This window comes from Cajanus cajan, chromosome 3, assembly GCF_000230855.2.
Source record: "Cajanus cajan strain Asha chromosome 3, NIPB_CcT2T_4, whole genome shotgun sequence".
Taxonomy (NCBI): Eukaryota; Viridiplantae; Streptophyta; class Magnoliopsida; order Fabales; family Fabaceae; genus Cajanus; species Cajanus cajan.
This window is the reverse complement of record NC_138519.1, coordinates 19,458,447-19,476,065: the sequence shown is the minus strand read 5'-3', so window position 1 is coordinate 19,476,065 and position 17,619 is coordinate 19,458,447. Positions and strand designations below refer to the sequence as shown.

The window sequence follows — 17,619 nt, the reverse complement described above, 5'->3', positions numbered from 1 at the left end:
TTATTGCTAATATATGCTAATTAATTAACTAATGATTTTTCTTAGAATTTCGATATTCATCTAACTCAACTAAAAAAAATAACTTATAGGACGAAGGTTTTCACCCATTATATATTATTATTTTAATTAAAGGGAAAAGAGTCACTCAATAGCAGGTAATCGATTGAAAAAAAATGAATGTGAGATGTTTCCAAAGAAGAGAAGTAGAAAAATTGATAGAGAACTAGTTAATTTTAAACAAAAGTGGAGACTAGTTAAAAAAAAGTGTTTATATATTGATATAAATTATTTTTTTTAATAATATTGATATAAAGTATATCGATATAAATTATATTATAGTGGGATCTTTAATTATTATTAAAGTTGTCAACAGAATGATATTCACTTGCTATTCGAACGAGATTACAAAAGAATTAATAGATGAGTATGGAGATAATATTTAATATATATTATAACAGGGTCCAAATAACAGTTATTTTCGAAGTGTGCTTTCTTTCATTATATTCAACCAGAATTTATATTGCAGTCAAAGGTCATATGAATAGCCTTGTATATAGTCTTAAACCAAAGTAAAATCGTCTAATTTAGATATTAATTTTGGTAAATAATTTGGTGAAATTCGTAAAACCGTGCCAACATTTGCTTATAATAAAGTAATATCCCATTTCCCCTAATATATAGTATAAGCTTGTATCCCATCTTTATCTCAAGAAGCAGAAAAATAAAATATAGGCCATCAGTACACCACAGAGTGCCCTAAAAACTGAAAATGTTTCGACGTGCAAAGATGAAACATGCACAACAACCAATTTGTTACGTGCAGCAACCAATTTCTAACTTCCAAAGAAAAAACAGAGGGAGAGAGAGACTTGGTCAAAGATAATGAAACGGAACCAAATTTTCACGGATTAAAAGTTGAATAAAAGCATTTAATTAAAATTATAAATTATAAATAGATTTCCAACACAGTGCATATATATGACTTTGGCTTGCAACTGGTCCTTTGCTCATCCTAAAATGGTGGCTCGTGTCATGTTTATGTGCTCTCTTAGATATGTTGAACACTTGAACGTTTAAACAAAAAAAAATATATATTATAAATCTTGGGCCCCCATCATCTGTCCAACAGTTGTCAAGGTGTTCAGATAATAAGAATAAGTGCGTTTGTGTATAATTTAAGTAAAAAATTTCATTTATTAGGACTCTTCGATTCTAATCTTAAGTTCTTAACGTTGTCATTTTAAAGCAGAGTCCTAATCCTACACTTAGGTCTAATTTACATAAATTACTCCAAATGTACTAGGAAAAGAAAATAAATGATTTTTCTAATAGGATAAAATTAACATATCTACCATTACAATTAATGCTTAAATAAATAAAAACAAAGTATTACGAACAAATGTTTGTGATAAAGCTTATGTCCACATGAAAATACGACTACATCTGTTCCTTTAAATAAGAAATAAATAAATAATTTATCAAGACTAATAAAAATAATTAAGTTAGCTAACTTTAATAAAAAAAATATAAAAATTACACCGTTATCCAATAAAAAAATCATGTTAAATATGACTTTTAAAATGATTATTTAAAAATTAATAGTCATTCATGTCAACTTGTGATCAAGTTAAAAACACTTTACTGTTCATATGCATGCTATTTACTAACATAAGAATACCAATTCTTATAAGAGAAATATGATTTAACTTCTTTAAGAAACTTTCTCAATTAACTTTTTCATAAATTTAAGTGCATAAATTAATTTGAACTTCTTTTAGTAATTTGATTTGTTATACTTTATCTAAACTTGCTTAATGTGATAGAAATGGTAATGAACTTTTTGCATGAATAACCTGTCACGCAAAGGTGAATAATTACCACAGAACTTTAGAACAATCATATAGCAATTTTTCCTGAAAAATCATATGGCTAAGTGTGCTTTTCTAACCTTAACCAGATCAATTAGAAACACTTCAATAATTGAAATCATAAGAAATTAAACAAATAAGCCACCCAAACACTCGAGTGCTTTTCATAAGGATGATCATGATTGTGTTTTTCATAAAGATTATCATGATTGTGCAGTTGAGAAAACTAATTCGTTTCAAAGTAAATTGAACATGTTAGAATTTTAAGACTGAATCACGTTGGAATAAGGTCAACGAACAGCTTTTAACAGACGCAAAACTAATATCATTACATGCATTTTCTTCCTTTCTATTCCAACAGACAAGTTTCATATTTGCACACCAGCAATAACCAGAGCTATGATTAACATTCGCTAAATACAACAACATTAAAAACCAAGCCTTTTCTCACGAGTATAATTGTTTACACATATCATTCATTACCATTGAGTTTAATCATAAACCAAATTTTCCATAATTTCATATGGCGTAATGTATCTTGTAACTTATTCTGAATAAAATGGACGAACAAAGCTCTATTACTACTTTTTTTTTCCCCTCCTATGTTTACTATTCAATCAAGACAGCAAATATCCCACGAGTGAAGAATAATGGTGTTTCAATTTTCTTAGTCAATCAAGCATTCACAATAGAGTGGACTCGAATATGAAGTAGCCAGAGTAATAATTGAGAATCAGGTCTCAAACGTGTGGATCGCCATTATTACGTTTGTTTTAGGAAGAAATGTACGCCAGTTTGACCATTGTCATTAAGTACTTCAAATTCTCCTGCAGTAAATGATTGGTCTTTCTTGAAAATTGGGCGTCTGAGTTGGACGTATCCACAGTAATCAACTTCGTACACCGTAGCACCCTTTTTGAATGAAGAAAAAGCCACCCCAACTCCTTCCCCTACAAAAGATGCAATGTGATTAGAACTCCATTTGCAAAAATCTCTTGCACACTTCAAAATAGAGCACCTTCTTCATTCAGTGCTCAACGGGTTCAGGTTCAAGCACTTTCTTGCTTTACAGTAGTAAATTTCATTCTTGTTCATTAATGTAACATGAGGAACAACTAGAAAAATATTGCATTCACATAGAGGGCTGTTTGGATAAACTTCCCCAGAAACACTTCTAGGAGGAAAAAATAAGAAAGAAAAATAAAAAAAAATTCTCCAAAGGTTAAAATTAATGTATGCATAAATTAATTTGTAAAAATTCTCTCATATAACTTGTCTCAAAAATTACAGATTAGTTATTACATAAGCTAGTTTTACTTTATGGAGAAAAGAAACTTATTTCAATTTTTCTTCCTATTTTTTTCTCCAAGAAGTGGTAAAGTTTATCTAAACAAGTCCATATAAAGATGTTTTTCCAGATGGAATAATACTATACCATGTGTAACAAGCAGCAAGTTCTCAGTTGGATATTTGTCTGCAAGGTCTTTAACTATTTGCTTATATCTAGGCCTTGTTTGCAATTCTGGATCCTCTTCCCACTTGGGCAACTGAAGTTCCTCAATCAAAAAAGTTTTCATCAGCCCTAGTGATATTTGGATACACTTATATAATTGTCAAGTGCCTAAAAACTAGGCAATTGAAAAAGAAGATCAAGCTCTCCATACCTCCTTATAGACCCTTTCCACATTCTTATCTACTGTCCCTGCCGGAAGCAAGGCCTCACGCTCCGAAATATCAAAACCCCAATTTCCATCTTTAGGAGCAACCTCAAGCCTGATTGCTGCCCTGCTCATCATTTCGCATAACCCATATTCAACAGAGACCTGCAGTTGTGGAAGTGAGGGTTAGGATTTTATAAACTCAATAGCTGATATATCTACTCAGGATTTGTAAGTCATGTTAAAATTTTATAAAAGAGAAACATAAAAATTACACTTTCACCTACATAACTCTAAAATTCTACTTCTGCAGATGAAACTGAACCTCCATGATACAATATGCGTATACATGCAGCTTTCACCACTAGGTGTCAACATGTATCCGTCAAAGTCAAACATCCCTAACAGACAAATCAAACAGAATCATTGTGTGCAGAAACCTCACTGGAAAATCTATTATGCATAAAAAGACAAATTAATGCTTGTCCTTGGTACACAGCAAGAACCACCTCTTTAAATCAAAGGTTTGTCAGACTGAATTTTATACTGTTAAACCAGTGACAGAAATAAGAAAGTTCAATTGCGGTACAAGAAGTAACGGATTACAGTCCCATTGCTGAATTTTATTATTAAAATTTTTGCTAAACTTTCAATTGTTGATTCCTCTTGAATAACAAATTACGATCTTGTCCTAAAAAGAAAGATCATTTTTTTTTAATTCATTGTGAATTTTTCCATCGTGCCTTTCCAACAAGACTACATTATTGAAGATAATGATCCGAATCATATCCAATATTGTACTAAACACAACACAATAAAATTATTAACTCAACCAATACTTATTTTAAAGAAAGTCATATTTAGAATAATTTTTATTTAATTTAGAATAAATAATCACAACTACAACAATCTAATGTTTTTTTCGTTTAATACCTTTGTGGGCTATAGTTTCATCAGCTTTACTTTTTAGTCCTTATAATTAAAAATACCTCATTATAGCCTTTATTTATACAAACTGTTTTTATTTTGGTTTAAATATGTTTTTAACTGTTGTTTTTAGTCTCTCAAGTCAAAAGTGATATATTGAGACACTTATGCAATATCAGATAGATTTAATATGTTTTTACTAATAGGAACATTAATAGATAGATTTTATGCAATATTATTTGACAAAGTTTTTAACAAAATTTGAATATAGGCATTAAAACAAGATATTTTGAAATTACAGGTACTAAAGAGATCAGTTTTAAATTTGAAAAACTGAAAAAAAAATTTACCTTAAATTTGATGAACTAAAAAGCATATTTAAGTATTTTATTATTTAAGCATAGTTTCATAAACTTTACCCTTTTAGTCCCAACAGAACTTGCGGACAGAGACTAAAAAGCAACAAAATAACAGTATCCATACGGACTAAAATGGAACATTTTTAACTATAACTAAAAGTTAAAGTTGATGAATCTAATGGAATCAAAATATAATTAAACTTTTTTTCACTCAATCATCATATTACAAACGCACGTCTTCAAAACAAACTACCTTCAAGTCCACACAAAAAATTGGTTAACAGAGTAATACTAAACTCATTAACTTAAATTTGATCAAAACTAATCTCATCTTCTAAATTTGGGTTTCTTCGGCGAAAGACATGATCGAATGATTGAAGAATTGATCAACTTTCAAAATTGGAGTTATTTTATTTTACAAAAAAAAATAAAAAAAAATTAACCATCATACATGATTTCCTCATACAACTACCCTAACAATACAACATCGCATACATACGCATAAGAATTTAGCGAAACGAGATTTATAATCGGCCACTCTGCAAAAGAAGGAAAAGACGATTCTAACCTTGAGTTTGGAGGGATCGATGGTGACGTCATTGGCGGTGAGTTTGTTGGCGTCGTCGGCGACGGCGGCGAGGGCGGTGACGGCTTGGGCGGCGGTTTGGACGCATCGGAGGAAGGGAGAGACGAAGACGCGGTGGAAGGCGAAGGGTAAGTTGTTACGGAACTGGCGGCCCGTGACGAAGGCCCGGGCCAGGCCCTGTTGGACCAGGGGTGGGTCCCAGGGCCGGGCCGCTTGGGAAACCCAGTGGGGCTCGAAGTTGTCGATGCGATCGCCGTGGCGCATTACGACGACGTTTTGGTAGAACTGCGGTGGAGGGTGGCTCGCGGCTCCTACGACGCCGCCTGAATCCATTTTGGGAGAGAGAGGGAGGGAGGGGAGTTTGGGTAGTGGGAAGGAAAACGGATCAAAATGAAATGATGATCGATGGTTACTTACTTTACTTCTTTGGACAAAAATAGTCAGAGCAAAGTTTGATTTAGGCTTGTCAGAACAAATATTTGGTTTCATAAAAAGTTAATAACAATGTGTAAGTGACCTATTAGATTATGATTTTAAATTAATTTTTTTCTAAAAAGTCCTTTAAATTTTAAAAAAATTATAAAATTTTTATGACTTTTAAAATTTTGTAAGATTTATAAAATTTTAAAAATTAAGATTTTAATAGATTTTATAAAATTTTTAAGTTAAGATTTTAATAGATTCTGCAAGATTTTGTGAATTTATAAATGATTAAAAAATAGTGGAGTAGATGTCATACTCTCTTATAACTAAATATGTTCTTATATTTTATATCAGTATTTGGGTAAAAATGTGTCTTTCATCCACTTTTATTCATTTAAAATATCTTAGAAATTTACAAACATCAACTCAGAGAAGAAAAAATATATCTGAAATTTGTTATAGGTATAAAATATTTTTTAAAATTTTGTAATTACTTTCAATTATTCACTCGCGAAGAAATATTTTTAGTATTAAATTCTAAGATAATACAATGTCTTATGTTAATTTTCTTTTTTTAAATATAAAAAATCTTAATTTTATAATATAAAAATTAAAAAATAAAAATTCATAGTAAATAAATAAATAAAATAATTGTTGAGTTTCATTCTACTCATAAGAACCCTAACTCAAATTCATCATATATATATATTCTAATAAATCTAAATTGATTACAAAGTCTTGAAGATTTATAGTTGATTGTAGATATCATGATATCAATTTCAACTTTTATCTTTCCTTTTTCTTGACTCGTGTTATAAAAAACTTAATACTTAAAAATTGAAATTTCAAGCGTTTTCTGTGTTATATATAGGAGGAACAAACTCAACTAAATAGAGTAAAATAGAGCAAGTCAGTTAAAGAGAACGAAGAGAAAAATAGAGTAAGTAAATGACACTATCATTTACACTATCATTTTAATATATAAAATTTCATTTTACTTTAATAATAAGAAGAGAGTTTTGAAAGAGAAATAAACAAACATAACTATCTTTACAAGTTCTCAAAAAGGATTTAAAAACTAAATATTATAAAACAACTCCATATCTAAAACTAAGGTTCTTAAAAAGAAACATAAACTCTAATGTCACATTAATCAAAGTAGTTCTAAATCATCTATTACAAGGACAATGTCAAGGGAGATGTAAAAGGAATGAACTCATGGTGAAGATAGAAAGCTTAAGTTCTTTTTGAGCTATAGGTTAACAACTTAGTTCATTTTCTCTTTATGTATATTTTTTCTTGTAAGTATTTTTCTTATTTTTTAACCTAGTATTTTTGGTCAAGTAATGTAAGAATTTTATTTTCTTGTATTTTTTTTTATCTTTAGAGGTGTAAATAGTATTTTAGGAGGGATTAACTAGTAAAAACTAGTTAGACTTATTTGACTTGAGTGACTTATGAGCATCCTCCCTTGGTTCCAAGTGGACGTCCAACATGAAAGGAACAAGGATGTCTCATAAGTTATCTAAGAAGTTAACAAGCCACATAACCTTGTCTAGTCATACTTTACATAACATACCAAATGACAATCTCCCATTGGTTCTTCTAGATCTAGGATAATGACATAAGTCACACTTTTCTTGTCTTGCCATGTGACAAGCTCTTATTGACTCTTCTAGATCTAAAATAGTGACATATAGAGGTGTAACACTCAATTTTTCATAAAATATTTAATAAATATTTTTTTATTTTTGTATTAATTAAAAAAGTTGTGTTAATATTTATTTTAATTATTTGACATGTTTTGGAATATTATAGAAGGTGTTTTAGTTAAATATTTTAATTCAATGTTTTATAATTTAATTAAATAACAGGGAAGGGATTAACTATAGTTAATATGTTTAACTATAGGGTTATAGAGGAGTTAATATTTTAAAAGGAGCAGTTCTGAACAAATTTTTTTTTACGCTCCTTCATTTTACATTTTTCACATATGCGTTTCATTTTACGCTCAAAGCTTGAAGAACAGGAATAGGAAGAAAATCACCCCAGGACCATGCATCCATTTTCTTTTGCTTACCCAGGTAAGAGGAGAGTGAGAAACCTCGTTTTAGGGCAAGAAACTTATTATCTTTCTTGGCAAGTGTACCAAATCGTATAAGTAGTTTAATGTAAGTATGAGTATCGTATCCCAAGGGATTTGCGCAACACTTTACAAAATCACTCGTTATATTGACTAAGCTACCAAAAAGAAATAAGAATTTGATTTGTTGCAGTAAATAATGTAAGCAAACAATGTGAATGTTATAAGAATTCTTTTTTGTATTTTTGTAAACACTTAGGGTGCAAAACTTGATTCTAAAACAATATTAATAAATGTTGGGGATTGACTTCACTAAACCTTCCCCTCATGTTTATCAATGAGCTCAAAATAGTTATCATTCAAAATTTATCAATCACTCTCAAAAATAACCAACCTTAATCCCTTACAAGTTGGAATTTAAGTTGCTAAATTAACCTATCAATTCCTTGCATAGTTTAACCAAGAAACTAGCTTCCAAAACCAGAGCTTAAGAAAGACTAATGACATTTACTCTATTCCTAGTAATAAGCACTATTATCTACTTTATTTCCATTCAAAGGTTTAAAATCATTTTCCAATCTCTTAAAAACCTCAAGTTCAAGTTAAGGGTGATCAAACCATAACAAGCATTATGCACAGGAAACAGAGCAATAAAATTGAATAACAACTAAGATTGATCACTTAGAGTTTACACATAAGAATGAGTTTAGTTACATCAAACCCTAACAAAGGTGAGATTAGCTACACATAGACATAGAGAACTCTACAAAATGATAAAGAAAGGAAGAAACTTTATCTTGAAGGTTCTAGAGCTCTCCAGCCGCCACCCAGACTCCAAGAAAGGTTCTCCTAGTCTCTCCTCGAAATTCGCTCTGTTAGGTCATAAATTTTTTTTGTCTTATCTAAGTAATGACATGTTAGCACAATTCACGCTAAGCGTGAGATGCCATGCTAAGCATGAGGGATTGGTTTGGAAAGGAGTGACTTTCTGAAATACTGGTGCTTAGCGCCAGTTTCCACGCTCAGCGTGAAGATTGAAGTTTGTTCCTTGACTTTCTTCCAAGTTAAGGCTAAGCGTGGATCTAAGGATTAACGTGGAGACTTAGCTAAAAATTCCTTCTGCTTTGATAAAATTCTTATAACATTTTCTGCAAATTTTTACAATGGAAAAAGATTTCTATGATCGTTAAAATTGTAGAAAAATTTGCAAAAAAAATTTGTAAGAAATTTTTGCAAATTATTTTTCACAAATAAATTTGCAATTTTTTTTTGTAAAATTATTATTGCAAGAAAATTTGCAAAAAAAAATCTGCGAATATTTTTTTGTAGAAAAATTTGCAGGAAAATGACGCTTTTTTAGTAGTGAATATTAAATACTTAAAGGATAAAATAACACAATTTCAACTCTCAAATTGTATCTCCTTATCTTAAGCTCCTACGACATTGTAGGGTCTAAACACAATATATGAAGTTATATGTATGATATCAAGTTAATCTCAATTTTGTTAGAAATATAATACAACTTCTATCTTGACCTTAAGTGTTAATTTTGTCATCTACTATTTTTAATAATTACAAAATTGCAATTTTTCAGCCTACACTCACTAAGTTGATCCTAATTTGAGTTCTAGACCTCCTTTTTGGGTGATTCAAATGACATTTTAAAGCTAACATCTAGGGTTGAAACTTTTATCAAGACAAAACAAAAAGAAAATTTGGTCATCTACTCACTTAAGCAAGCCAATCATCCGCTTAAGCGAGGTTCACTCGCTTGGAATGAGATAAAATTTACTCGAAGTGAGCTGCTATCTGAAGTTCTCTGTTAGGACTCGCTTGAGCGAGACCGAGGTCACTTAAAGCGAGCTAAATTCGCTTAGAGTGAGTCTAAGGTTGCTGAGCAAGTTATGATAGTCCAAAATTGGATATTATAATATTCATAGGTTTTTTACCTTCCCTACATCATTCCTTAATAACTTCAATTCAAATCCAAAAGATAAGATGTCAAATTAGAGCCTATTACTACATAATTAATTTCATATATTTATGCAATTAACATCAATCTTTACTTTGCTCTATAAAGCAAGAGTTTCTTACAGGAACTACATGCACTCGTAGATTCATGACCATAGTTCTCTACGAAATCAATCATACATACAACTTAATCATAACATCTCATACTCAAAAGAAGAGTATAGAAGCATAATTCCACTCTCAAGTCAAACTATGAATTTTCTCAAGAATTGTCACTACAAGAAAATTGCGAATTAGAGAGGAAAGATCTTTCGCAAATCCCTCGCTAAACAAAATGGCAAGGGACTAGCGAGAGATTTGCGAAGGACTATTCCCTCACTAAATTCAAGTCACTAATTAGCGACGGCTGCATATCCCCCGCAATTCCCTCGCTACATTCCTTTGCTTTTCCCTCGCAACCATCTTCGCTAGTCCATCGCAAATTTGTGCCACTAATTCGTCACTATCGCCTCGCAAATGTAGAACCTAAATTCCCTCACTAATTGCATTTAATATTTCCTCGCTAAAACGTCGCAAAACCTTCGCAAGATATCCTTCGCTACTTTGTCGCTACTCCATCGCAAAATATTGTTTAATTATTTCCTCACTAATCTTTCGCCACTCCGTCGCAATTATCCCTCGCGATATTGTCGCTAATTCCTCGCAACTCTGTAGCAATATATCAATTGAGGTCCTTCACAAATCCCTCTCTAATCCTTCGCAAATATGTCTTTCGCAAATCCCTCGCTAAACCCTCGCAAATATGTTCTTCACAAATCTCTCGCTAAGCCCTCGCAAATATGTCCTTCGCAAATCCCTCACTAAAACCTCGCAAATATGTCCTTCGCAAATCCCTCGCTAATCCCACGCAAATCCATCAAAGCATATGGATTGAGTTCCCTTGCGAATACCACGCTAATCCCTCGCGAAACCTTCACAACATATCTTTTGAGTTTCCTCGCGAATCCATCGCTAATATCTCGCGAAACCTTCCTAATTTATCTATATATATACATTATTCTCTCATGAATCCCTGTAGATATGCCACTTAATTTGATATTTTAAATAAATCTAAATCAACTACATAATTTTTTTTCAATTCGACATGATTTAAAATAAAAGTTACATGTAGCAATATCTCTTACAAAACCAAATTGTTAAATGTCTTACAAAATCCAACTTGTGCATACTATCTTAAAGAAACCCAAACTAATTAATGTCTTACAAAAAGAAAAGCAAAATAACGAGTCATCCTAAATAGTAATCAACCTAAGCTAGTGAAATCATCATCTCGTCCTTAATCCTCCCTATGTTAGTTGGTTGATGGTGTTGTTGATGGTTAAACTGCCTGAATTATTTGTCTCATCATCTATGGTAATTGTGTTTGCAAAAAAGAGGCCAATGCATTATTTATAACTGTAGTGACTCGTTCTTCTGTCATAAGCGTAAGATTTGTAGAGGAACCTACAACCTCTGGAGATGAAGCTTGGGTAGAGCTACTAGTTCCAAGATCCAAGCTATGTCCCATGCCATGCACTCTTTTCTTCTTGTTTTCACCTGCAGCTTTTAACCAAAGATCATAATCAATTACAGGATGAGATGAAGTGTCTTCTCCATATTTTTGTGTCATTGATTCTTCATATGTTTCCTACAAATAATAAACAAAAAAAAATAAGTGAAATAGCAAGAGGTTAAAAAAGTACATAATCAATCTTAAAATATAAAATAACATACAATAAATTTCTTTGCCCTAGTTGAGACAAATTCGCCATCATTTTTTGTGTGAACTTTGTTATACACTTCACGATAAGAAACAGGACGATTCTATTATGCCTCCTGTAAAATATTACAGTACAAATTGTAAGTAATTAAATTTACCAATGAAACTCATTAATTTTCAAAACCTTCAACTTTCACAACTTGTTAAAGAATTAAAAAAAAAAAACTGCACTTAAAAAAATCCATGGGTAAAGAAATTTTTTTAACACACCATCAATAACACAATTTTAATTGTAATAAATTCCAAATATTAGCTAAATTAATAAATCTAAAAAATAAGTAACTTTTACCATGGATTATCTAAGTAAAACAATTATATTAGAATAGGAATAAAGCAAACATCACTCATTAATTATTGACAAAATTTAATATGATTTGATTACCATAGTTTTTTTGTGTTGCCCGAAGCTTTTTGACCCTCCTGTGTGCACCATTGCTTCAAGCTGGGCAGCTCTGTTTTGTCTTCCAGCAATAGATTTCTTTTGCCATTCTGGTGTCTTCCAAATGTCGATAAACCCATTCCATATTTCAGCTTTCATCCCTCTAGGCTTGTGAGCCCTTAAATCCTCATAATTTCTTGAGTTTTCTACTTTTATTGCTTTATCACTGTCTTTACACAATTGATCAGAATACCTATCCATGCATGTTTTTTCCCAAACTTCCCTCGCCATCACACGATCATATTCTGATGCAAAACGATATTTTTCCTGCAATAATACAACTGAAGTAAAAAAAAATAGTTGTTGATATAATGATATAATATATAATACTATTAGATTAATTACTTACCTTAAAATCATTAAATAACATTTCTTTCATTTCAGGGCAATAACTTTTCCAACAATCTGCAGCATAAGGCATCCTTGACATTACCTTAGAAATGATATAACGAGTCACAAATTGTTGAGCAAACCTCTTCCTATAATTCAATTCAAACCACAAATAGTTCAATAACATGAATTTAAAGTATTAATCATATTCATAAATTCAATTTTACTTACGGTTTAGAAACTGCCTCCACGGATATTATTTTCCTCCTATCAACTTCTACATTAGAATCTTCACTTGAAGGCACCATAGTAGGTTGTTGATTATCAGATGTTGGGTATCAGATGATTGTCCGCCACTAGCTGATGTAGCACCACCATTAGCTAATGAACTAGTAGATCCATCACCTAGACAAACATAGTAAAGAAAAGTTAGTTTTTATCCATTTCATTTAAATAAATATAGAGTTAATAATTAAAATGTTATTCTAAAAGTGTACGAGGTGAGTGATGAGAAACATGTGGTGGAGGATTCGAAGCAATTTGAGTGAGCTGATGAGGATTATTGGCTTGATTAACCTGACGCCCTCTTCCTCGAGTAGTTGGCATAATGATTACCTACATAAAATTAAAACAACAAAAAGTGATCATTTATATGGGAAATTAAAGTCATAAAGAACCACAAGTAATCAAATAAGGCAATACTAGTACCAATTAGAAACCCTTTTATCTATTTCTTATTTTAACACTAAAAAATGAGTAATTACGTGTAATATGTTGAAACTAAAACCTTTTAGAATATATTCATCACCTTTCAAAATCAAGTTGTTAATCATAACTAGATTCTGAATCATATAATTCCTCATCATCTATGAACTCGTTAATATCTTCAATCTCATCATCTTCAATATCATCAATGAAGTGATCATGATGCAAGTTGTCCATTGGATGATGTATATCATTGTTGCCTACTTCTTCCATTGGAGGAATTCCATCAAACAATGGTATCGTCTCATCGTGTATAACACTTTGGTGTGCTTTTATGGATCCATCATCTTGATAATAATCATTATAAGTTAGCTCATTTGATCCACCAAATTCATCATTTAATGTCTCAGCCATAAAAAGTTTCGGTCTAACTTTGCAAGCTGCCCACCATTCATCACTAGATCTACCCCCACTTTGTGGGTATCTTGTGCAGTAAATTGTTGTGCTTGTTCAGCTAAAACAAATGGCTCATCTGATTGAAGCTTTGATTTATGTTTGATATCAACCAACCCATATCTTTCATCAATAGTGACACCATTTGGGTCAAACCAGTGGCAGCGTAGGATAATTACTCTTTGATGTCCAAGATATGATAATTCTAATATATCCTCAATAATTCCATAATAGTCTAAATCATTCTCACCATATATATTTCCCCGAACGCATACCCCACTATTCATGGTGGCTTTATTATGTCTATAGTCCTTAGTATGAAATCTATATCCATTAACTATTAATCCATTAAAAGAAGTTGCAAATTTAGATGGACCATAACTTATCTCTTTAATCATTTGATCATCAACTTGATTTGTACTTACCTATAAATGATTTCAAAGAGAAAAAATGGTTGCATCACTTAGTATATATTATGAACGTTAAAAAGAACATTATATACATTTATGAGTAAGTTGACTCACTTGATGTTTCAACCATTTACTGAAGTTTTTATCGCGAGTTTCCACTATTTCATCCTCATCATTATTGGGATTTGTTTCCTTTAGCGAATCCTCAAATTGTCTAATACATATAATAAAATTAATAAGAAAACTAATTTCACTATAAACTACCAAAATTGAGAAATTAGGGAGCAAACTTACTGGAGATAAGGTTCCACTTCTTTGCAATTTACAAGAACATATGTCTCAGCAATTTCAAACTCTTTATTTGTTAATATTATTTTTTGACCCTTGCCAATAGGACGACATGGGTATTTAAAAATAGACAACTTATCATCACCATTGGCATCTTCACCACCATCATCATTTCGAGGAACTTGAGTGTGTCTTGTTTGTATAGTTGGATCAAAGTACATAGAAGCAAAATTAGAAATTTCTTCCACAATATAAGCTTCACAAATGGATCCTTCAACCCTTGCTTTATTTTGAACCTTCTTTTTCAAGTACAACATGAACCTCTCAAATGGATACATCCATCTGTACTGCATTGGTCCTCCAACCTTGGCTTCATAAGGGAGATGCACAATTAAATGTTCCATGGAATCAAAGAATGCTGGCGGGAAAATCTTTTCAAGCTTGCAAATTATTTCAATAATGGAAACCTTAACATTGTCCATGAAAGAAGTACGTATCTCATGTGCACAAATTTCTTTGAAAAACAAGCTGAGTTCTGTTAATACTCCCCATATTGGCTTTGGCAACATATCACGAAATGCCAAAGGAATTAGTCTTTGCATAAAAACATGACAGTCATGACTTTTCATTCCATATATCTTTCCTTCATCTATATTAATGCAACGTGATATGTTAGATGCATATCCATCTGGAAATTTTAATTGTTTTATCCACTCACACACTTTCTTTCTTTGATTATCATTCAAGACATATGTCGCCTTTGGCTTTTTATACATTTCATTCTCAAATATCAACTCTAAACTTGGGCGTTTACAAATATCTTTCAAATCAGCTCTTGCATTTGCATTGTCTTTCGTCTTTCCCTTTATGTCCATGACAGTGTTGAAGATATTGTCAAACACATTTTTTTCAACATGCATGACATCCAAATTGTGTCGTATTAGATTAGTGGACCAATAAGGTAATTCCCAGAATATGCTTTTCTTCACCCAATTATGCCTTGTACCAAAGCCAGGTTGTTGTTGTTTGGGTTCCTTCAAGCCAAAAGTGATATAATGAAGTTGATTCACCATATTTAAGACATCCATGCCATTAAATTCTTGTGGAGGTAAAGATTTTACTACAGTTGACTTCTTAAAAGAGTGTCGATCACAAAGAAATTGATGATCAATAGGCAATAATTAACGATGACAATCAAACCAACAACATTTCCTTCCATGTTTCAGATAAAATGATTTACTATGCTCCATACAATAGGGGCAAGCAAGTCTCCCATGAGTGCTCCAACCAGATAACATTCCATATGCTGGAAAGTCACTTATTGTCCATAATAAAGCTGCTTTCATAATGAAATTTTGCTTCCTACATGCATCAAAAGTGTTAACCCCAATGTTCCATAAGATTTTCAACTCATCAATTAGAGGCCTAAGATACACATCTAAACTTCTACCGGGAGACTTTGGTCCAGGAATCACAAGACTGAGAAATATATATTCCATTTTCATACACATACTTGGGGGAAGATTGTATGGTGTGAGGAAAACAGGCCAACAGGAATATGAGGTACTTGAATTACCAAATGGATTAAAGCCATCTGTGCAAAGTCCAAGCCTAACATTTTGCGGCTCTTGTGCAAATGTTGGATGGGTATGGTCAAATTTCTTCCAAGCATCAGCATCAGCTGGATGTGTCATAATTGATTCATCTTGACGCACACCATCGACATGCCAATGCATATATTTTGAAGTATTTTTAGACTTAAAAAGACGTTGGAGTCTTGGAATAATGGGGAAATATCTCAACACTGAGTAAGGGACATCTTTCTATTTTGAAGAATGTTTTGCCTTTGGTTTAAATCGCGGTTGTTTGCATACTGAGCAAACATCCTTATCACTATTTTCTTTATAATACAACATGCAATGATTAACACATGCATCTATCTTCTCATATCCTAAACCCTAAACATGTATACACAAGTAAAAATGAAATGTAATCCCAACTCAATAGGTTAAGTGGCTTCCAAAGGAGAAAATCTTCACTCTCCCTTACCTCGATGAATAGCACGTAGATTTTTGGGGTGATCTTCAATTATCTCTAGTTCTCCCAGTTTTTAGAGCATGAAACACAAGAGAGAAATGTGAAAAACATGAAAATAAAACTAACGTAACCCCTTCATAAAACCCTTAACCCACATTTAACCCCACTACTAGAAAAATTAAAATTAGAGAGGGAAAAAATCCGTCACTAATCTTCATAAAATCTGTCACAAATAAGTTAGTGACGGAATTTGTGACGGAAATGATTCCGTCACAAAATTTGGCGTCACAAAATATTTAGTGACGGATTATTTTCTCCGTCACAATTAGTGACGGAATTAAGGCGTCACAAACAATATAATTTCCGTCACTAATTTGTAACAATAAATGTTTAGAAATTAATAAAAATCCGTCGCAATTTGTGAGGGATTAAATCCCTTGCAATTTGTGAGGTATTAAATCCCTCGCTATTTGAGAGGGATTGAGAGCTATGTGAGTCCGTCACAAATTGTGATGACGCATAATCCCTCGCTATTTGAGAGGGATTGAGATGTATGTGAGTCCGTCACAAATTGTGATGAAAGAATCCCTCGCTATTTGAGAGGGATTGATAGTCCGTCACAAATGCTATTTGAGAGGGATTGGACTCCTTCACAAAATCCGTCACAATTTGCGAGGGATAAAATCCGTCACTAACTGGGCCTATACATGTAATTGATTACCAGACATGAATTACTTATTAAAAGGTTTTCTGGTAATTGATTACCTTTTCTTGTAATCGATTACCAGACAATGAATTACTTCTTAAAACGTTCTCTGGTAATCGATTACCCATTTCTTGTAATCGATTACCAGACAACGAATTACTTATTAAAAGGTTTTCTGGTAATCGATTACCTTTTCTTGTAATCGATTACCAGACAATAAATTACTTATTAAAACGTTGTATGGTAATCGATTACCCATTTATTGTAATCGATTACCAGAAAACTTTATAAAATTAACGAGCCATCGAGTTTAAAATTTAAATTCTTCTTTGTATCTAAGTAAAACTTTATAAAATTTAAGATCATCAAATTAGTACAACTCAAGCACAAGTGTAAGTTAGCAAGATGTTACATCTAAATTAATTATTAAAAAGATTAAAAATATTTTGTAAAATTTATTGTAGCAATTACATTCAATTATGCCAGGAAAGAAGAGACATTATGTGTTTGAGTGTTTGTCTATTTTTAAAATAAATTAAAATTAAAATAATAAACTC

At 31.8% G+C, this 17,619-nt stretch overlaps 2 protein-coding genes across 2 annotated transcripts; both read right to left on the bottom strand.

Annotated features, from left to right (window-relative positions):
* Positions 1–2,286: 2,286 nt before the first annotated feature.
* LOC109788472 (uncharacterized) lies at positions 2,287–5,830 on the bottom strand. Its single transcript, XM_020347202.3, has 4 exons — positions 5,381–5,830; positions 3,533–3,691; positions 3,304–3,415; positions 2,287–2,818 (listed from the first exon to the last, which is right to left on the bottom strand). The coding sequence occupies exons 1-4, from the start codon at positions 5,729–5,731 to the stop codon at positions 2,631–2,633; spliced, it is 810 nt and encodes a 269-aa protein (XP_020202791.1). The 5' UTR covers positions 5,732–5,830; the 3' UTR covers positions 2,287–2,630.
* A 7,736-nt stretch (positions 5,831–13,566) lies between these two features.
* On the bottom strand, positions 13,567–15,407 carry LOC109810217 (uncharacterized). Its single transcript, XM_083071690.1, has 3 exons — positions 14,326–15,407; positions 14,146–14,245; positions 13,567–14,046 (listed from the first exon to the last, which is right to left on the bottom strand). Exons 1-3 carry the CDS (start codon positions 15,405–15,407, stop codon positions 13,567–13,569), a joined length of 1,662 nt encoding a protein of 553 aa, XP_082927816.1.
* Positions 15,408–17,619: the final 2,212 nt, after the last annotated feature.

Coding starts and splice junctions, on each gene's coding strand:
- LOC109788472 (XM_020347202.3), bottom strand. CDS start 5,731: ATGGATTCAGGCGGCGTCGTAGGAGCCGCGAGCCACCCTCCACCGCAG. Junction 3,692..5,380: donor TCGATCCCTCCAAACTCAAG/GTTAGAATCGTC, acceptor CCACAACTGCAG/GTCTCTGTTGAATATGGGTT. Junction 3,416..3,532: donor TGGAAAGGGTCTATAAGGAG/GTATGGAGAGCT, acceptor GAGGAACTTCAG/TTGCCCAAGTGGGAAGAGGA.
- LOC109810217 (XM_083071690.1), bottom strand. CDS start 15,407: ATGGATGTCTTAAATATGGTGAATCAACTTCATTATATCACTTTTGGC. Junction 14,246..14,325: donor GAAGTGGAACCTTATCTCCA/GTAAGTTTGCTC, acceptor TATATGTATTAG/ACAATTTGAGGATTCGCTAA. Junction 14,047..14,145: donor GTAAATGGTTGAAACATCAA/GTGAGTCAACTT, acceptor AATCATTTATAG/GTAAGTACAAATCAAGTTGA.